Here is a 22,576-nt window from a genome sequence, read left to right as displayed (position 1 = left end):
TTCCATGACATAGACTGACCAGGTGAATCCAGGTGAAAGCTATGTTCCCTTGTTTATGTTACTTGTTAAATCCACTTCAATCAGTGTAAATGAAGCGGAAGAGACAGGTTAAAGAAGTATTTTTAAGCCTTGAGACAATTGAGACATGGATTGTGTGTGTGCCATTCAGAGGGTGAATGGGCAAGACAAATTATTTAAGTGCCTTTGAACGGGGTATGATAGTAGGAGCCAGGCGCACCGGTTTGAGTGTGTCAAGAACTGCAACGCTGCTGGATTTTTCCACACTCAACAGTTTCCCGTGTGTATCAAGAATGGTCTACCACCCAAAGAACATACAGCCAACATGACACAACTGTGGGAAGCATTGGCATCAACATGGACCAGCATCCCTGTGGAACGCTTTTGACACCTTGTAGAGTCCATGCCCTGACGAATTGAGGCTGTTCTGAGGGCAAAAGGGGAAGGTGTTTTTTACACTCAGTGCATGTTCCTACAGGAGCTATTAGTCAATATTGTCTGCAGCCAACATCACAGCAACACTGGTCAATTTACCAAGTTGATAGTTCCTCGTTATACAGTGCCTTCAGAAAGTATTCAACCCCTTTGACTTTTCAAAATTGTGTTATGTTACAGCCTGCTTTGAACGTTTATTACATTGAGATTGTGTGCCACTGATCTACACACAATATCCCATAATTTAAGTGGAATTTTGTTTTTAGACATTTTTACAAATTAATAAAAAAATGAAAAGCTGAAATGTATTGAGTCAATAAGCATTCAACCCTTTTGTTATGGCAAGTCAAAATAAGCTCAGGGGTAATTATTTGCTTAACAAGTCACATAAGTTGCATGGTCTCACTCTGTGAGCAATAACAGTGGTTGACAGCATTTCTGAACGATTACCCATCTCTGTACCCCACACATACAATTATTTGTAAGGTCCCTCAGTTGAGAAGTGAATTTCAAGCACAGATTCAACCACAAAGACCAGGGAGGTTTTCCAATGCGTCGCAAAGAAGGCCACCAATTGGTAAATGGCAACAACAACAACAACAACAACAACAACAACAACAACTGACACTGAATATCACTTTGAGCATGGTGAAGTTAATTACTCATTGGATGGTATATCAATAGACCCTGTCACTATAAAGATGCAGGCCTCCCTCCTAACTCAGTTGCTGGAGAGGAAGGAAACTATTCTGGGATTTCACCAATGGTGATTTAATTAACAGTTACAGAGTTTAATGGCTGTGATAGGAGAAACCTGAAGATGGATCAACAACATTGTAGTTACTCCACAATACTAACCTAAATGACAGAGTAATGAAGGAAGCCGGTAAAGAATAAAACATATTCCAAAACATGCATCCTGTTTGCATTAAAGTGAAACTAAGGCACTAAAGTAATACTGAAAAAAATGTGGAAAAGAAACCAACTTTTTGTCCTGGATACAAAGCGTTATGCTTGGGGCAAATCCAACACATCTGAGTACCACTCTTTTCAGGCATGGTGGTGACTGCATCATGTTATAGGTATGCTTTTCATCAATAAGGACTGGGGAGTTTTTTAGGATAAAAAGAAACGGAATAGAGCTAAGCACGGGCAAAATCCTAGAGGACAACCTGGTTCAGTCTGCTTTCCAACAGACACTGGGAGACAAATTCACCTTTCAGCAGGACAATAACCTAAAACATAAGGCCAAATATACACTAGAGTTTAGGGCTGGGTAGTATACCTTATTTTACAATATACCGGTATTGATGAATGGACCGGTTTGGGTTTTTACTTTACCTTCAATAACGGTATTTGAATGTTTGTCTTGTTAAATGTGATACGCCATGTGTAACGTCCATTTTTATAGTTTACTTCGCTACTTGAGTCATCCCTCTCTGCTCTCTCTCCATGCAGCTTTCCACACAGACCTAGCCCCGCCCCTTAAGGAGCGCATTTGTTGTTCCTCGACCCCAAGACACTTGCTTTCAGTCTGAATGGTCAATGCAGCACATTGTATTTATTTTTATTTTACCTTTATTTAACTAGGCAAGTTAGTTAAGAACAAATTCTTATTTACAATGACGGCCTACACCGGCCAAACCCGGACGACGCTGGGCCCGTGCGCCGCCCTATGGGACTCCCAATCACAGCCGGTTGTGATACAGCCTGGAATCGAACCAGGGGGTCTCTAGTGACGCCTCAAGCACTGAGATGCAATGCCTTAGACCGCTGCGCCACTCGGGAGCCCACATGCAACAATGTTGATGACAATGATGCTGTTTTCACTTTGCTTCTTTATATAAATCCACTAGTGTTCTATAATTACACTATTAGTTTGTGTTTCTTACATCTGCAAACAGCTAGTTTGTATTTTCTTAGCATGTTGAGCCTAAATCTTGTTTGCCGCTAATGCTAGTCGCTAGTTAGCTGGCTAGCTATCTAGCTAATAAATGTACTAAGTCAGAGCAAACGTAATTAGCTATACGGCTTGATAATACCAGTGATGGTGTAGACCTAAATCATCATGTTGTTTGTGCAACAGTATCTTCTAAATCAAAGAGAAATACGCAAAGCATGAATATGTTAGCTACATAAAGTAGCTAAGAGAAAACATTCAATGTAGCCAAAGATTATAGGGTCCCCTAGGAAACACTTATCAACACTTTGGTTCCTACCATGTCAAAGTAACTCCTCCCTGGCATTTTAATTCGTTTTCATGTCAAACAACACTGTATTCAAAGTGCCCACTATTATATTCTAAGTATAGAATTAGAATATTCATTCTATTTCCATGATTCCAACAGTTCACACAAATGTTTTGCTCTAAATCCCAAGTCAAATCGCAATTGCAACATTTGGTTAAAAATAAGACCTAGATTGTTTGCCCATATTGTGCAGCCCTACATGGCAGTGTAGAATGATCTCAAATAATTGCAGGAAATGCAGAAGTTGATGAAAATGCTAAAAATAATTTTGGGTTGAAGTTGAATTGAATAGTATAAAACACATCAGAATGAAATCACTTAGAATGTATGTGTTGCCACCCTAGGATCACACACTACTCATCAAGCAAATTTAGAACTTGTATTATTCAAAAACATAAAATACCATAAAACACCGTCATACCATCAAAACTTTTTACATACCGTGATATAATATTTTGGCCATATCGCCCAGCCCTACTAGACTTAGTTACCAAGATAACATTAAATGTTCCTGAGTGGCCTAGTTACAGTTTGACAAAACTTGAAAATGGCTGTCTAGCAATGATCAACAACCAACTTGACAGAGTTTGAAGAATAATGGGCAAATATTGTACAATCCAGGTATTGCAAAGCTCTTAGAGACTTACCCCAAAAGGCTCACAGCTCTAATCGCGGCCAAAGGTGATTCTAACATGTATTGACTGAGCGGGTGAATATGAATACTTATCTATTAATTTATATTTGTGTTTTATTTTCCATAAAAATATATAATTTTCCTTCCACGTTGACAAAAAAATGACAATTAAATACATTTGAATCCCACTTTGTAACACAACAAAATGTCGAAAAAGTCAAGGAGGTTGAATATTTTCTGAAGGCACTGTACATGTAACTAAGATAAAATCCAACTAGAGTGGTGATAAGACGATCAGTGCCAAACAGTCCTTCTGTCCCTTATGATGTGATCTATTTCATAGCCTTCCTCAGAGCTACAGAGGGGAACACATTTATTCACCACTCACATTGCACATCTCAGCCACGACTGGGGACCTCTCTAACTGGAGCATCAGAGCAATCTAAAGTAGGGCTGACCACTTCATCTGCTAAACACACTACACACTACACTCCCAATCTAAAGTAGGGCTGACCACTTCATCTGCTAGACACCCTACACACTACACTCCCAATCTAAAGTAGGGCTGACCACTTCATCTGCTAGACACCCTACACACTACACTCCCAATCTAAAGTAGGGCTGACCACTTCATCTGCTAGACACCCTACACACTACACTCCCAATCTAAAGATGGCCTGACCACTTCATCTGCTGGACACACTACACACTACACTCCCAATCTAAAGATGGCTTGACCACATCATCTGCTAGACACCCTACACACTACACTCCCAATCTAAAGTAGGGCTGACAACTTCATCTGCTAGACACCCTACACACTCCACTCCCAATCTAAAGATGGCCTGACCACTTCATCTGCTAGACAACCTACACACTACACTCCCAATCTAAAGTAGGGCTGACCACTTCATCTGCTAGACACCCTACACACTACACTCCCAATCTAAAGATGGCCTGACCACTTCATCTGCTAGACACACTACACACTACACTCCCAATCTAAAGATGGCTTGACCACATCATCTGCTAGACACCCTACACACTACACTCCCAATCTAAAGTAGGGCTGACAACTTCATCTGCTAGACACCCTACACACTCCACTCCCAATCTAAAGATGGCCTGACCACTTAATCTGCTAGACAACCTACACACTACACTCCCAATCTAAAGTAGGGCTGACCACTTCATCTGCTAGACACCCTACACACTACACTCCCAATCTAAAGTAGGGCTGACAACTTCATCTGCTAGACACCCTACACACTACACTCCCAATCTAAAGATGGCCTGACCACTTCATCTGCTAGACACCCTACACACTACATTCCCCAATCTAAAGTAGGGCTGACCACTTCATCTGCTAGACACCCTACACACTACACTCCCAATCTAAAGATGGCCTGACCACTTCATCTGCTAGACAACCTACACACTACACTCCCAATCTAAAGTAGGGCTGACCACTTCATCTGCTAGACACCCTACACAGTACACTCCCAATCTATAGTAGGGCTGACAACTTCATCTGCTAGACACCCTACACACTACACTCCCAATCTAAAGATGGCCTGACCACTTCATTTGCTAGACACCCTACACACTACACTCCCAATCTAAAGTAGGGCTGACCACTTCATCTGCTAGACACCCTACACACTACACTCCCATTCTAAAGTAGGGCTGACAACGTCATCTGCTAGACACCCTACACACTACACTCCCAATCTAAAGTAGGGCTGACAACTTCATCTGCTAGACACCCTACACACTACACTCCCAATCTAAAGATGGCCTGACCACTTCATCTGCTAGACACCCTACACACTACACTCCCAATCTAAAGTAGGGCTGACCACTTCATCTGCTAGACACCCTACACACTACACTCCCAATCTAAAGTAGGGCTGACAACGTCATCTGCTAGACACCCTACACACTACACTCCCAATCTAAAGTAGGGCTGACAACTTCATCTGCTAAACACACTACACACTACACTCCCAATCTAAAGTAGGGCTGACCACTTCATCTGCTAGACACCCTACACACTACACTCCCAATCTAAAGTAGGGCTGACAACGTCATCTGCTAGACACCCTACACACTACACTCCCAATCTAAAGTAGGGCTGACAACTTCATCTGCTAGACACCCTACACATTACACTCCCAATCTAAAGTAGGGCTGACCACTTAATCTGCTAAAGACACTACACTCCCCTCCCTCTGCATTATTAGATACATGCAAAGAGGCACTTAAAAGAGACACCACTAAGATGAAGGCAGACTCAACACACAAAGAGTTAACATAAGTGATGATGATGATGCCTCTTATAGTCCTCACTCTTCTCTTCTGTATTGTGGTGACACTCTCCCTCTTTCTTTCTCTTTCTATCTATTTCTCTCTCCCCTCTCCCTCTATCTGCCTCCCTCCCCCTCTCCCCCTCTCTCTCTGCAGGTGCATTCTAAAGGCAGATGTGGTGTGGTGGTGGTGATGGATAGTGGGCCACCAGGAGGAGAGGCTCACAGGGCATGACAAACCCTGCTATAATGTCCCCTTTATCGGTTCCCGCAAAGTGTTCATTTTCTCCACTGCCATTACGCCTGTGATACCTCAATGGTAATTGCAGTGTAATAAATACACTCTTTGTCTACCCCGTCGCACCCTGACAACAGAGGCACCGTATATGCGAGCATTTCCTCATTTTCCATGGCTTTCCATGCTTTAGCGTCTGTAATATATTTCTCTTTTGGTCTATTCATTTCCAGTGTGCTCTGCTGTTTGCGTGGTGATGTATAGCTGTATCTTTCACATGGCTTATTGCGTGGGATGAGTGTATTGCCCGGAATACTCTGAAATTGATTCCGTTTTAGACATTATCATCTACTCTGACATTTTTTCCTGTCTTTTTTTTCTTTTCGGGGAGCAGTTGTATGCTGAGTAATTACACAAACACAATACCATTGTGATGCTCTGGCACCCATCCATTGAGCAAGGAATGTATGTGTATGTGTGTGTGTGTGTGTGTGTGTGTGTGTGTGTGTGTGTGTGTGTGTGTGTGTGTGTGTGTGTGTGTGTGTGTGTGTGTGTGTGTGTGTGTGTGTGTGTGTGTGTGTGTGTGTGTGTGTGTGTGTGTGTGTGTGTGTGTGTGTGTGTGTGTGTCTGTGTGTCAAATCAAATCAAATTTCATTGGTCACATGCACCAGATACAACAGGTGTAGACTTTACCGTGAAATGCTTACTTACCCAACATTGCAGATTTAAAAAGTAAGAAAAATATATATAAAAAATAAGGAAATAGTAACACAATAAAATAACAATAACAAGGCTTTATACAAGGAGTACGGGTACAAAGTCAATGTGCAGGGGTACAAGGTAATTGAGGTAATACAGTATGTACATGTAGGTAGGGGTAAATGTGACTAGGCGATTAGGATATATAATTAAAAAAGTACCAGCAATGTGTGTGAAGAGTGTGAAAGAGTGAGTGTGTGTGTGGCCTCAATATGCATGTCTGTGTCTGTGTTTTGTGTGTGTGAGCGTATGCTGTGTGTGCTTGTACGTATGTGTGTGTGTGTTGAAGTGTCAGTGCAGTGTGTGTGAGTGTGTGGCTAGAGTCTAGTGAGTGTGCAAGAGAGTCAGTGCAAATAAATAAATAAATAAGAAAGGGTGTCAATGTGAATTGTCCAGGTAGCCATTTGATTAACTGTTCAGCAGTCTTATGGCTTGGGGGTAGAAGCTGTTTAGGAGCCTTTTGGTCCCAGACTTGGCACTCTGGTACCGCTTGCCGGGTGGCTGGTGTCTTTTACAATTTCTAGGACCTTCCTCTGACACCGCCTGGGCCATACGCACTACCCTCTGTAGCGCCTTGCGGTTGGATGCCGTGCAGTTGCCATACCAAGCGGTGATGCAGCCAGTCAAGATGCTCTCAATGGTGCAGCTGTAGATCTTTGTCGTGCCCTCTTCACAACTGTATTGGTGTGTTTGGACCATGATAGGTCCTTAGGCCACCTAGGAACTTGAAGCTCTCAACCCGCTCCACTACAGCCCCGTCGATTTCAATGGGGGCATGTTTGGCCCTCCGTTTCCTGTAATCCACAATAAGCTTGTTTGTCTTGCCCACATTGAGGGAGAAGTTGTTGTCCTGACACCACACTGTCAGGTCTCTGACCTCCTCCCTATAGGCTGTCTCATCGTCGTCGTCGGTGATCAGGACTGTGTTCAGGCCTCTGTGTGTGTGTGTGGGCTATGTGAGTGAATTGAAATGTCAGGCATGTGCTAGCTACACCACACATGGGGCCAGAGTAGACTAGCTAGACACGGCAGGATTCAGCAATCCTGATGTGGCCTTGGCATCAGCATTTGTGTTTCACTCTGGGGGAGACTAGTACTGGAAGCCCCCCTCCACCACCACACCTCCACCACTACCAGGCTGGCCCCAGTACAGAGGAGGCCCCTGCCCGCTGGACCCAGCCTCCAGCTGGGCAGGCTGGGCAGAGAGAGAGGGGGGTCCTGGAGGAGTAGGGCAGCAGCTGGCTATGGTCAGCTCCAGAGCAGGCTGGCACAATGTACTGTAGGGCACCCTATACCCAGACCTGGCCAACCCAGACAGGCTGAGGTCTGATCTGGAGCCCAGTGCTCTCTTTCTGCCTCTCCTACTAGTAGAGGGCAGGGTAGTAGGGGGAGGGAGGGAAGAAATATAAGGGTTAGGGAGGAAGGGAGGAGGGGAGGCAGGGGGAGAAAAGAGGAGAGGTGAGAAGAGAGAGGAGAGGTGAGAAGAGGAGGATAAGACAGGAGAGAGATAAGTGGCAGGATTGGAGAGGTGAGTTTGAGTTTGAGGAGAGGAGAAGAGAAGAGAAGAGAAGAGAAGAGAAGAGAAGAGAAGAGAAGAGAAGAGAAGAGAAGAGAAGAGAAGAGAAGAGAAGAGAAGAGAAGAGAAGAGAAGAGAAGAGAAGAGAAGAGAAGAGAAGAGAAGAGAAGAGAAGAGAAGAGAAGAGAAGAGAAGAGAAGAGAAGAGAAGAGAAGAGAAGAGAAGAGAAGAGAAGAGAAGAGAAGAGAAGAGAAGAGAAGAGGTCGAACTAGAGCACTGGTAAAAGTTGGATGTGATACAATTCCATAGGAAATTTCATGCAGAGCAGTAAATTGATTATTGCTGATTATTTTTTGGTATGCTGTCCATCTCATTTACTATAATACCATAGATAATTCCAGGCATCTGAATGAGAAATATATTTGTAAAGTGTTCTTGATCATAATGGAAATTGGTTTCCGTTTTTTTTTTTTTATGTTATGTACAAACAACAACGAACGTATTTGCTTGCTACACTGCAATTAATCCACAATGCTAAGGCTGTGTCCAACCAGTCAGATGTCTGAAGCACGCCTTGAGATCAATGAATAGAACATACTGGCATGTCTGAAATTATTGATAACCTCCTGGTTGTATCTCCAGAAATCGAAAAAAGAAAACCACAGAAAATATTTAGCACCATGGCCAAGGTATGTTGTCCTCATTGTAAGAAAGGTAATATAAATACAGTAGGATGGCATAGCCTAAATGTGGATAGAAATGTCAAAAACATAATTGGGATGGAAATTAATAATTGTTTTAACTACTGTATGTAGGTAGGCCCACTGTAAAATCAATAAATAATAATAATAAGAGAAATCTGTCTCAATATCTGCACCATTTCCTGGTGGCTATAGTTTGATCTGGTCAATGGGAATTAATGCTGTTTCAGAGGGAATGCAATAGCTATGATAGATATACACAAGGCATAGATAGATACTTACTCATCTGGTATACCAGTAATGTGATTGCTTTTTTCATCATGCAACAGATTAAACAACAGATTATGGGTTAGTGAACATTTTTTTGACAGATTAGGGGACCTATTGTGGATGATTCTGGGTCTTGAAAATGGGCTGGATGACTGCCAGTCATACACTCATACACCCTACCTACCTACCTACCTACCTACCTACCTACCACCACACACACACACACACACATGCACACACAAACACAAACACACACACAAACACACACACACACACAGAATGGAGCCATATGACCTGGCAGGGAGAGGAACAGTTCTACTCTAGTTGCTGACTGACAATAGAATGAGCACATTCTTCAGAAGCAAAAATATTTTCCAATCGTTTCGTTCTGAACAGAAGCATTATTTTTTTTTCGTTCTGTTCCACTGTTCTGACCAGCAAAATAAAGTTTTTTTTTTTTTTTTTTTACATTTAGATCAAAATTAAATTACTTTACCAATCAGTGTGGATATAGCAAGCTACAGTGGGCAAGATATAGTTGTATACAGTTGAAGTCGGAAGTTTACATACACCTTAGCCAAATACATTTACACTCAGTTTTCCACAATTCCTGACATTTAATCCTAGTAAAAATGTGCTGTCTTAGGTCAGTTAGGATCACCACTTTATTTTAAGAATGTGAAATGTCAGAATATTAGTAGAGAGAATGATTTATTTCAGCTTTTATTTCTTCATCACATTCCCAGTGGGTCAGAAGTTTACATAGACTCAATAAGTATTTGGTAGCATTGCCTTTAAATTGTTTAACTTGGGTCAAACGTTTCGGGTAGCCTTCCACAAGCTTCCCACAATAAGTTGGGTGAATTTTGGCCCATTCCTCCTGACAGAGCTGGTGTAACGGACTCAGGTTTGTAGGCCTCCTTGCTCGCACACGCTTTTTCATTTCTGCCCACAAATGTTCTATAGGATTGAGGTCAGGGCTTTGTGATGGCCACTCCAATACCTTGACTTTGTTGTCCTTAAGCCATTTTGCCACAACTTTGAAAGTATGCTTGGGGTCATTGTCCATTTGGAAGACCTATTTGCGACCAAGCTTTAACTTCCTGACTGATGTCTTGAGATGTTGCTTCAATATATCCACATAATTTTCCTTCCTCAAGATGCCATCTATTTTGTGAAGTGCACCAGTCCCTCCTGCAGCAAAGCAACCCCAGAGCATGACGCAACTCCTGAGTGGCGCAGTGGTCTAAGGCACTGCACCGCAGTGCTAACTGTGCCACTAGAGATCCTGGTTCGAATCCAGGCTCTGTCGCAGCCGGCCGCGACCGGGAGACTCATGGGCGGCGCACAATTGGCCCAGAGTCGTCTAGGGTAGGGGAGGGAATGGCCGGCAGGGATGTAGCTCAGTTGATAGAGCATGGTGTTTGCAACGCCAGGGTTGTGGGTTTGATTCCCACGGGGGGCCAGTATAAAAATAAATAAAAAATGTAATCACTAACTGTAAGTCGCTCTGGATAAGAGCGTCTGCTAAAATGTAAAATGTAAAATGTAATGATGCTGCCACCCCCGTGCTTCACGGTTGGGATGGTGTTCTTCGGCTTGCAAGCATCCCCCTTTCTCCTCCAAACATAACAATGGTTATAATGTATGATCTTTGTCCCCATGTGCAGTTCCAAACCGTAGTCTGGCTTTTTTAAGGCGGTTTTGGAGCAGTGTCTTCTTCCTTGCTGAGCGGCCTTTCAGGTTATGTCGATATAGGACTTGTTTCACTGTGGATATAGATACTTTTGTACCTGTTTCCTCCAGCATCTTCACAAGGTCCTTTGCTGTTGTTCTGGGATTGATTTGCACTTTTCGCACCAAAGTACGTTCATCTCTAGGAGACAGAACGCGTCTCCTTCCTGACCGGTATGACGGCTGCGTGGTCCCATGGTGTTTATACTTGCGTACTATTGTTTGTACAGATGAACGTGGTACCTTCAGGCGTTTGGAAATTGCTCCCAAGGATGAACCAGACTTGTGGAGGTCTACCATTTTTTCTCTGAGGTCTTGGCTGATTTATTTTGATATTCCCATGATGTCAAGCAAAGGGACACTAAGTTTGAAGGTAGGCCTTGAAATACATCCACAGGTACACCTCCAATTGACTCAAATTTTCTGGAATTCTCCAAGCTGTTTAAAGGCACAGTCAAATTAGTGTATGTAAACTTCTGACCCACTGGAATTGTGATACAGTGAATTATAAGTGAAATAATCTGTCTGTAAACAATTGTTGGAAAAATTACTTGTGTCATGCACAAAGTAGATGTCCTAACCGACTTGCCAAAACTATAGTTTGTTAACAAGACATTTGTGGAGAGGTTGAAAAACGAGTTTTAATGACTCCAACCTAAGTGTATGTAAACTTCCGACTTCAACTGTACATGCATTGAACTAACATATCCACCCAATCAAAGTATCAGAGAATGAATCTAGTACTGAAAGCATAAGCTACAGCTAGCTAGCACTACAGTGCTGAAAATATGGTGAACAGTTGACTCAAAGAGAGAGAAAGACAATAGTTGAGCAGTTTTAAAGAAATTAATTTCTTCCAAAATTAAGGAGAAGCAAGATAGAGCGAGAGAGAAAAAGAGAGAGATAGCTATATTTCATAGTATATATATTTTTCACTTTCACTTACTTAGCTAGAATCAAATGCAGCTAACTAGTCTAGCCTACTCAAACACCCAGCTCAAACAGAGAGGGATGTTATGTTAGCTAGCTGGCTATCCAACACTGGAACTCTTCCAAGTCAAGGTAAGCTTTTGCTTTTATTAATGTATTGCCCGCCAGTGTAACTGCTAAACTGCTTGCTGCTGACTGTACACTGTACTGCATGATTGTAGCGGGTTTACTAACGCGTTAGTTCTAGTAGCTATGTTGACTATGACGTGACAATGATGTAGGCTGTGTGTAGTGGTTAGAGGTCATGATATGAAGGTTTGGTTTGGAAAGGTTTTTTAGCCTGGTCACAGACAGCTGAGAGGAGGAGAGCACGTAGATAGATGAGAGAAGGAATTATATACAAGACTCTATTACTATGGTGGGAGACTATACTATGGTTTTAAATACCTCAATGGACCGTAATGGAAATCACACTACAAACTATCACCCTCATGCATTTAAGGAAATCACAAATATCATGGATATATTGGAATTAGTGGATATATGGAGGCTTAAATATCCTGACCTAGTGAGATATATATGGCGAAAGCTCAATCAAGATAGTCGTCTTGACTACATTCTTATGTCATTCTTGCTGGCACTAAAAGTTTAAAAAGTGTTGATAGGGGACAGAATGTGGTCGGACCATCAAATAATTGGCATATACATAACTCTTACAGAATTTCCACATGTGTGAGGATATTGGAAATGTAATCAAAGTCTATTGGATGACAACTTGATTTTAACCAGGACAGAAGAATATATAACTGACTTTTTCTGACAAAACATACAGTGCATTCAGAAAGTATTCAGACCCATTCACTTTTTCCGTTACAGCCTTATTCTAAAATTGATTAAATGTTTTTTTCCCCAACCTACACACCATCCCCACAATGACAAAGTGAAAACAGGTTTTTAGAAATGTTAGCTAATTTATTAAAAAATATATACATATATACCTTATTTACATAAGTATTCAGACCCTTTGCAATGAGACTCGTAATTCAGCTCAGGTGCATCCTGTTTCCATTGATCATCCTTGAGATGTTTCTACAACTTGATTGGAGTATAACTGTGTTAAATTCAATTGATTGGATATGATTTGGAACGGCACACCCCTGTATATATAAGCTCCCACAGTTGACAGTGCATGTCAGAGCAAAAACTATGCCATGAGGTCGAAGGAATTGTCCGTAGAGCTCCGAGACAGGATTGTGTTGAGGCACAGATCTGGGGAAGGGTACCAAAACATTTCTGCAGCATTGAAGGTCCCCAAGAACACAGTGGCCTCCATCACTCTTAAATAGAAGAAGTTTGGAACCACCAAGACTCTTCCAAGAGCTGGTTGCCCGGCCGAACTGAGCAATCGGGGGAGAAGGGCCTTGGTCAAGGAGGTGACCTATTGTCACTCTGACAGAGCTCCAGAGTTCCTCTGTGGAGATGAGAGAACCTTCCAGAAGGACTACCATCTCTGCAGCACTCCAACAATCAGGGCTTTATAATGCAGTGGCCAGATGGAAGCCAGTCCTTGGTAAAAGGCACAGGACAGCCCGCTTGGAGTTTGCCAAAAGACCATGAGAAACAAGAGTCTCTGTTCTGATGAAACCAAGATTGAACTCTTTGGCTTGAATGCCAAGCGTCATGTCTGGAGGAAACCAGGCACCGATCATCACCTGGCCAATACCATCCCTACGGTGAAGCATTGTGGTGGCAACATCATGCTGTGGGGATGTTTTTCAGTGGCAGGGACTGGGAGACTAGTCAGGATCAAGGGAAAGATTAACAGAGCAATGTACAGAGAGATCCTTGATGAAAACCTGCTCCAGAGCGCACAGGACCTCAGACTGGGGTGAAGGTTCACCTACCAACAGGACAACAACCCTAAGCACACAGCCAACACAAAGCAGGAGTGGCTTCGGGACAAGTCTCTAAATGTCCTTGAGTGGCCCAGCCAGAGCCCGGACTTGAACCCGATCGAACATCTCTGGAGAGACCTGAAAATATCTGTGCAGCGACGCACCCCATCCAACCTGATAGAGCTTGAGAGGATCTGCAGAGAAGAATGGGAGAAACACCCCAAATACAGGTGTGCCAAGCTTGTAGTGTCATACCCAAGAAGACACAAGGCTGTAATCGCTGCCAAAGGTGCTTTAACAAAGTACTTAGTAAAGCGTCTGGATCCATACGTCAATATTATATTTCAGTTGTTGTTTTTTATTATAAATTTGCAAAGATTTCAAAAAACCTGTTTTTGCTTTGTCATTATGGGGTATTGTGTGTAGATTGATTAGGATTTTACATCCATTTTAGAATAAGCCTGTACTGTAACAAAATGTGGAAAAAGTAAAGGGGTCAGAATACTTTCTAAATGCACTGTAGGTACAGCAGATCCCCATATTGTATGGGACACTTTTAAATGTGTCTGATTGGCGATTCAATACTCATCTTTAAAACAGAAGCAATTTAGGTAAAAATAGTTCATATTAACAAAGGAAATAGAGGGACTAACATTACAGATAGATAGCAATAAAAACTGTACCATAGAGGCAAGAATACATTAGAGGAAAAACAAAAAGAAATGGAGGAACTTATTCAAGAAAGATCAAGTGTAATATATTATTAAAAATAAAGCGAACTGAATGGAATGTTGGGAAAAATGCACTAAATTATTTTTTCATCTTCAACATAGAAACGCTACTAAAAATAATTTACGGAAACTTGTTACAAATGACGGAGTCACCCATGATTCACCAAATTATATTTTGAAAGAGGAAGCACAGTCCTTTAAGCATAGGTTTTCGTTTCAGTCTCCTCCATCTCCACTAACCGAAGTTATCATTATTTTATTTTTTTATAATGTAAAATTAACAGCTGTACAGAAAGACTAACGTGAAGACCAAATTACAGAGGAGGAACTTATTGATGCAATTAAAGCCTTTAAGTATGGGAAAACTCCAGGGCCGGATGGCATACCAGTTGAGGTATACCAAACCTTTTTTGATGTACTCAGAGGACGGATATTAGCATGTTTTAACCACTCTTATAAACATTTTAGATGATCGGATACTCAACAAGAAGGTCTGATTTCATCATTACTGAAACAGGACCCAAGTGGTAAATATAAATATCCAGTCCACTTAAAAATGTGAGGCCCCTTACAGTTCAGTGTTGTGATGCAGAAATTCTAGCAAAATGCATAGTGCATAGAATTAAAACGGTATTGTCGGATATTATTCATCCTAATCAGACAGGTTTTTTAAATGGACGATTCATTTGAGATAATATAAAACAAGTACTGGAAACAATAGAACACTATGAAAAATCTGGGAAACCAGGCCTGGTGTTCATAGCTGACTATAAAAGGGATTTTGATAAAGTACGACTAGAATTTATATATAAATGCCTGGAATATTTCAATTCTGGAGAATCTATTATACAATGGGTTAAAGTTATGTATAGTAACCTTAGGTGTGAAATAGTAAATAATGTCTACTTCTCAGAAAGTATTAAACTGTCAAGAGGAGTAAAACAAGGTTGTCCACTATCGGCATATCTATTTGTTATGGCCATCGAAATGTTAGCTATTAAAATCAGATCCAACAATAATATCAAGGGGCTAGAAATCCAGGGCTTAAAAACACAGGTGTCATTGTACGCTGAGGATTCATGTTTTCTTTTAAATCCAAAATGTGGCTCCCTCCACAGCCTCATAGAGGATCTAGATAATTTTCTAACCTCTCTGGATTACAACCAAATTATGATGAGTGTACTATATTATGTATTGATCACAAAAAAAATCTACTTTTACATTACCGTGTAGTTTACCAATAAAAAAGTCTGACGGTGAAGTGGACATAATAAATTATCTCTCTACAATACATTTTAATAGAAAGTTAGCAAAAATAGATAAAATCTTGCTACGATGGAAAGGAAAGTACCTGTATATTTGTGAGAAAATCACCCTGATTAACTCTTTAGTCATATCCCAGGTTACCTATTTGCTTATGGCCTTGCCTACACCAAGCGACTTGTTTTTTAAAATATATGAGCGAAAAATATTCCATTTTATTTGGAACGGTAAGCCAGACAAAATAAATACGGGCCTATATATATACAGTACCAGTCAAAAGTTTGGACACACCTACTCATTCAAGGACTTTTCTTTATTTGTACTATTTTCTACATTGTAGAATAATAGTGAAGACATCAAAACTATGAAATAACACATACGGACTCATGTAGTAACCTAAAAAGTGTTAAACAAATCAAAATATATTATATATTTGAGATTCTTCAAAGTAGCCACCTTTTGCCTTGATGACAGCTTTGCACACTCTTGGCCAGCTTCATGAGGAATGCTTTTCCAACAGTCTTGAAGGAGATCCCACATATGCCTTGAATTCTAAATAAATCACAGACAGTGTCAGCAGAAAAGCACCCCCACACCATCACACCTCCTCCTCCATGCTTCATGGTGGGAACCACACATGTGGAGATCATCCGTTCACCTACTCTGCATCTCACAAAGACACGGCGGTTGGAACCAAAAATCACAAATTTGGACTCATCAGAACAAAAGACAGATTTCCACCGGTATAATGTCCATTGCTCGTGTTTCTTGGCCCAAGCAAGTCTCTTCTTATTATTGGTGCCCTTTAGTAGTGGTTTCTTTGCAGCAATTCGACCATGAAAGCCTGATTCACGTAGTCTCCTCTGAACAGTTGATGTTGAGATATGTCTGTTACTTGAACTCTGTTTAGCATTTATTTGGGCTGCAATCTGAGGAGCAGTTAACTCAAATGAACTTATCCTCTGCAGCAGAGGTAACTCTGGGTCTTCCTTTCCTGTGGCGGTTCTCATGAGAGCCAGTTTCATCGTAGCACTTGATGGTTTTTGCGACTGCACTTGAAGAAACTTTCAAAGTTCTTGACATTTTCCGGAAAGACTGACCTTCATGTCTTAAAGTAATTTTGCTTATTTGAGCTGTTCTTGACATAATATGGATTTGATCTTTTACCAAATAGGGCTATCTTCTGTATACCACCCCTACCTTGTCACAACACAACTGATTGGCTCAAACGCATTACGAAGGAAAGAAATTTCACAAATTAACTTTTAACAAGGCACACCTGTTAATTGAAATGCATTCCAGGTGACTACCTCATGAAGCTGGTTGAGATAATGCCAAGAGTGTGCAAACTGTCATCAAGGTAAAGGGTAGCTAAATATATTTTGATTTGTTTAACACTTTTTTGGTTACTACATGATTCCATATGTGTTATTTCATAGTTTTGACGTCTTATTCTACAATGTAGAAAATAGTAAAAATAAAGAAAAACCCTGGAATTAGTAGGTATATGCATTTATATATATATATATATATATATATATATATATATATATATATATATATATATATATATATATATATACACACCGAACGAAAATATACACGCAACATGCAACAATTTCATAAATTTTACTGAGGAAATCAGTCAATTGAAATAAATTCAGTAGGCCATAATCTATGGATTTCACATGACTGGGCAGGGGCGCTGCCATGAGTGGGACTGTGAGGGCATAGGCCCACTCACTTGGGAGCCAGGCCCACCCACTGTGGAGCCAGGCCCAGCCAATCAAAATGAGTTTTTCCCCACAAAAGGGCTTTATTACAGACATAAATACTCCTCAGTTTCATCAGCTGTCCGGGTGGCTGGTCTCAGACGATCCCACAGGTGAAGAAGCCAGATGTGGAGGTTCTGGGCTGGCGTGGTTACACGTGGTCTGCGGTTATGAGGCCGGTTGGACATACTGCCAAATTCTCCAAAAAAAACGTTGGAGGTGGCTTATGGTAGAGAAATGAACATTCAGTTCTCTGACAACAGCTCTGGTGGACATTCCTGCAGTCAGCATGCCAATTGCACGCTCCATCAAAACTAGAGACAGCTGTGGCATTGTGTTGTGTGACAAACCTGCACATTTTAGAGTGGCCTTTTATTGTCCCCAGCACAAGGTGCACCTGTGTAATGATCATGCTGTTTAATCAGCTTCTTGATATGCTACACCTGTCAGGTGGATGGATTATATAGGCAAAGGAGAAATGCTCACTAAAAGGGATGTAAACAAATTTGTGCACAACATTTTTGAGAAATAAGATTTTTGTGTGTATGGAACATTTCTGGGATCTTTATTTCAGCTCATGGGACCAAGACTTTACATGTTGTGTTTATATTTTTGCTCAGTGTAAACAAAATTAGATAGGCTATGTAACATAAAATGGTCATCAAAATGTAATAATAATACAAATAATTATGATCATCATATTTTAATACTACTCATAAAAATATGACTAAAACATAATTCCATATCAGCTAATGGCGATGGGCCGTTTTACATCCACCATGAAAATGTGTGATCATCTTCTCTTCAACGCTCAACGCTGCGTAGTGCCTGGAGTCTAAACACTCTCTTTTCTCTATCTTTCTCTCTCATTCCCCCATTCTGCTTCTTTCCGCTCCTCCCTCGTTTACCCTCTCCTCTCTCATCCTTTCCCCCTCTCTCTCTCTCTCTCTCTCTCTCTCTCTCTCTCTCTCGCTTTCTCTTTCATTCCCCCATTCTTCTTCTTTCCGCTCCTCTCCTTTCTCGTTAACCCTCTCATGTAGTAATCTACAGGGCCATAGGGTTATAATAATTCCTTGATTTCACCCTAGCAATGACTTCTTGTTCTCTCTATACTATAGATGTACTGAAGACACGTAATGGAATAGTGTTTCAAGACACATTATTACATTATGGTTGTAACTCCAACATTAAGTGAAACCAATACAGTTGCAGGTGAGTTGCACTCTTATGTGAGAGCAGAATACAGGTATAATTTATGACCAGTAAAATGTTTCAGTTTGTATTCAGATCCTCAAAAGAACTAAGTGTCATCTGTCACAATAGTTGGCGTAACCTCAATCTGCCAGATGACAGGGTGTTTTTAACATCTCCAACATGTCTGAAAAGTCAACTGTAGAACATGTCTGTGTGTAAGCACACACATACCCGCACATACACACACACATACACACACACAAACTGCTGAAAATGATTGCCTCAGCCTCTTCTCACAGCCCTAGTAACAAAAAGGTTTGTCACTTTGAAACAATTTATTCTATTGGTGGATTCCAGACTAAAAAGAAATACTTGTTTTACACATCATGGTGACTTTTAAGTCGTTTTAAAAATAGCTAAAAAGCTACTGAGCTGTCACCGTAGCTACTAAGGTTTGAGTGAGTCTGTTCTTTTTTCTCTGATTCATGTTTTCATATGATGATAAACAAACACAATCATGAGAATTGGGGAAATATAATGTAAAAAATACTGACATCAATAATAAAAAGAATGTAAGAAGAAAAATATAGAGAATTTGAGGTGTGGCATCTCAATATTCACAAGGTCACCGGAATGCATCTTTTCATACCTGCACACTAAAAAAATGCAGGCCTGTTTGTGTGATGCACTGTATGTCTTATCTGGCTGAGAGGGGTTTGTTTTCCTAAAAGGTTTTATAGTAAGGTTGGTGCATAGGTCATGAGTCATGACCCTTCCTATGATGCAGATCACATGATGAACTTTAGAGATTTGAGATTTGACCACTACTACTCATCCATGGGCACTTCTAACCAAACCTCCCATTGTACCTTCTTCAAAACATTGCCCCTCATTATGAATGAGTGGGTTTGATGGTTGATCACATGTAGACCATTCCTATGACCTATGACTGAACATTTGGATCAAAGTGGCAAACAACATGTTTGTTCAGTCCATAATAAAAACAGCTATTCCTCCCAATTGCCAAGAGTGTTCGCAGTACATTCTATACTGCCTCTCACACATACACACACGCACACACACACACTCCACACACACACACACACACACACACACGCACCACACACATTAGACACACTGTACATTCCAAATATAATAAACACACAAACTCTTTGCTTAGTAAAACGATGTGAAGATAAAACAAGCCAACGGCATTTTTAACTTCTGAATAAATTTTAAGGAAGTTGCTGCAAGCGCAAATAGATAATGGTGTGATGCTTAAGTAGGAGGAAGGGAAACGCTCGGACGGAATAATTGAGTCAGCGAAGCTGTGAGCTAGTAAGGAGCTGGAGCTGTATGTCTGTATGCTGCTTCACGATTGAAAATCAGACAAGCGAGCATCCACGCGTGGCAGTTTGTGTGCGGGAAAGTAATGCGCTCGCTCTTCCATTCCAGAAAAGCTCACCTTTCTACTGAACTGTTAAAAACACTATCCTCGGAAACATATGCTGCTTCGTCATGAGATACAAGCAACTATCAAAACCCCAATAACTTGAAAAAAGTGGGGTTGAAACGCGCACTTTTGTATCTGGACATGTCCTCACTTCTCACACAGTAGCTGGGCTGGGCTGGCAGGTCACACAGGTGGAATGTTAAATAGTAGGTTATCCTATTTGGTAGATTTTATAGATGAACCCGACCTAACATCTCTATAGGCTAAACGTTACTTGTCTATGAATGTATTTGAAAATGTTCTCGTGATTTTGGGTCCCATTTCCTTTTGAAATACTTTTGATTACCACAATTTAGAGGCAACATGTTTGACGTTTTACAAGAAAATGAGTGAAGAAATGTGGAACAACTTTCTGTTAATTCAATATGTCAAGATTCCGTAGCCTAACCAGCCGTTATACGACTCTCTTACCTTTCGTAGAATCCACTGGGAGAGGATCACAATGGTCCAACCGAGTACCTTCATCGCAGCACACCTTCCGTTGCGGACCACCCTGACACTACGAGTCTCCTTGGATTAACATACACACAGCAGCAACAGCAGGCAGGGAGCGCACACAAAAATGTCCCAAAAAGTTTCGATGTAGGTAATTTCTCTGTCTATTTTACAGTGTTTTCGATACGGACAACTAGTTGCAGGTTAAGCTTATCTGGTCCGTTTCGTTAGTGTGATGCATATCCATAGTTTAGAAGGATGGACGCTGTTGGAGAACGGAAGTCGGGAAGTTTGCGCGCAGAGGCAAAGTCACCTTCGCAAGAAGAGAACGTGTAGGCTATAAGAGTGAAGATCACGAGAGCATATTCTGTTCCACTCAAAGCTCGAGAGGTTGCTGAGAAAATGTGTCGTTCGTTTGCTTTCTCTCTCTCTCTTGCTCACTCTCTCTCTCTGTGCGTAAAGGCCCGCGCCCAGTCCAATTTCCTCGCGCCTCTCAGACAGACCTCTCGACTCGACAGGTAGCCGAACGTTCTACTTCTCCCTCACCTGTATTCAAATCCAAAATACCAGCCTGGCATATCCTACTGAACTGATGTGTATGTTTATATATATATATATATATATATATATATATATATATATATATATATATATACACATATGTTTCCAGAACGTTGGTAAAAGTTTGCATAAACCTATGTTTTATTATGTAATTTACACATTTATTTTGTTTGAATTGCACCCCCAAATACTGTAAGAGGATCTTGGTTTACACTAGTCTAGTCATCATGGGATGTTATGGCCGAGATGATTGTTAGGCTATGCACATTAGTATTCTAGATGTTTGCAGTCAGCAGACCACAATATTCTAATGATCTCAGACCTTAGTCCTGCTTGACACTAGGCTGCTCTACATTTCTGTAAACTACAGCTATTATTCAAATGACACATTTATATATATACACATGCAATAATAAAGCAAGCAAGTAGGCCTAATGTTATCATGTATATAAACATTTATACTTTAGGCTACTATAAGATCATTAGTTTGAGTAGAAAATGTGAGGTGAGAGAATCTTCTTTCCCCTTTGTCCCTTCTTTCTTTCTTTCTTTCTTTCTTTCTTTCTTTCTTTCTTTCTTTCTTTCTTTCTTTCTTTCTTTCTTTCTTTCTTTCTTTCTTTCTTTCTTTCTTTCTTTCTTTCTTTCTTTCTTTCTTTCTTTCTTTCTTTCTTTCTTTCTTTCTATTTCTCTATTTCTCTCTCTTTCTGATGTTATTGAACATGTATAGTTATCTTGTGAAAAAGAGGGACAACAAAGTGTTTTTGTCTAACTAAATTTGTCACCTTCTGAAATGCAAATAACTTGTAAGACAATAATTCACATTATGGGATGAAACCCCAAAATCTAACCAAAAAACTAAAATAAACAAAACATCTAGAAATGCACATTTCTGATTCTGGCACCTCAATCTTAAAAAACAACAATCAAATATCAAGAAATTTTACATTTTAGGACAGAGTTGACTGATTATTTATCTTTGTTCAAGATTAACTAATGTGTAGAGAAGGCAACACAACATTTGCAGTATGCAGGCTTACAGTTGGTGCTGTTGCTTTAAAAGCTGTGGTACACACAGGAAGGAACTCCACATCACCCTGAGAGGATGATTCAAAACTCCATTCTCTGTAAACAATTTTGAAATGTTCATGTTCAATGGGTATAGGGCATGGTGGCCCCAGATCTCTCTCCATTTATAGCCTGTTAGCACACACACACACACACACACACACACACAAGCACTCAGCCTCACGGCACGGCATGATGCAGTATGTGTCAACCCCAGCCAGGGAACCTCTGAGTTTATCTACATCCTGTGCATTTTGGCCAGAGGGTGCATCCCAAATGGCATTCATTTCCAGACATAGTGCACTACTTTTGACCAGGGCCCATAGGGCTTTGGTCAAAAGCAGTGCACTGTAAAGGGAA

At 40.9% G+C, this 22,576-nt stretch overlaps 1 protein-coding gene across 1 annotated transcript in view; it reads right to left on the bottom strand.

Annotated features, from left to right (window-relative positions):
• Positions 1 to 21,083, bottom strand: part of LOC121578698 (neurexophilin-2-like) — a 108,636-nt gene extending 87,553 nt beyond the window's left edge. Inside the window, exon 1 of the mRNA XM_041893086.1 lies at positions 20,567 to 21,083. Within this exon, the coding sequence (XP_041749020.1) occupies positions 20,567 to 20,620 (54 nt within the window). The 5' untranslated portion in view covers positions 20,621 to 21,083. The remainder of the gene's footprint in view (positions 1 to 20,566) is intronic.
• Between the last annotated feature and the right edge of the window lie 1,493 nt (positions 21,084 to 22,576).

The sequence above is a fragment of the Coregonus clupeaformis genome, chromosome 12 (assembly GCF_020615455.1).
Source record: "Coregonus clupeaformis isolate EN_2021a chromosome 12, ASM2061545v1, whole genome shotgun sequence".
NCBI lineage: Eukaryota > Metazoa > Chordata > Actinopteri > Salmoniformes > Salmonidae > Coregonus > Coregonus clupeaformis.
The sequence above is the reverse complement of the archived record's forward strand: the minus strand, read 5'-3'. Positions and strand labels throughout refer to the sequence as shown.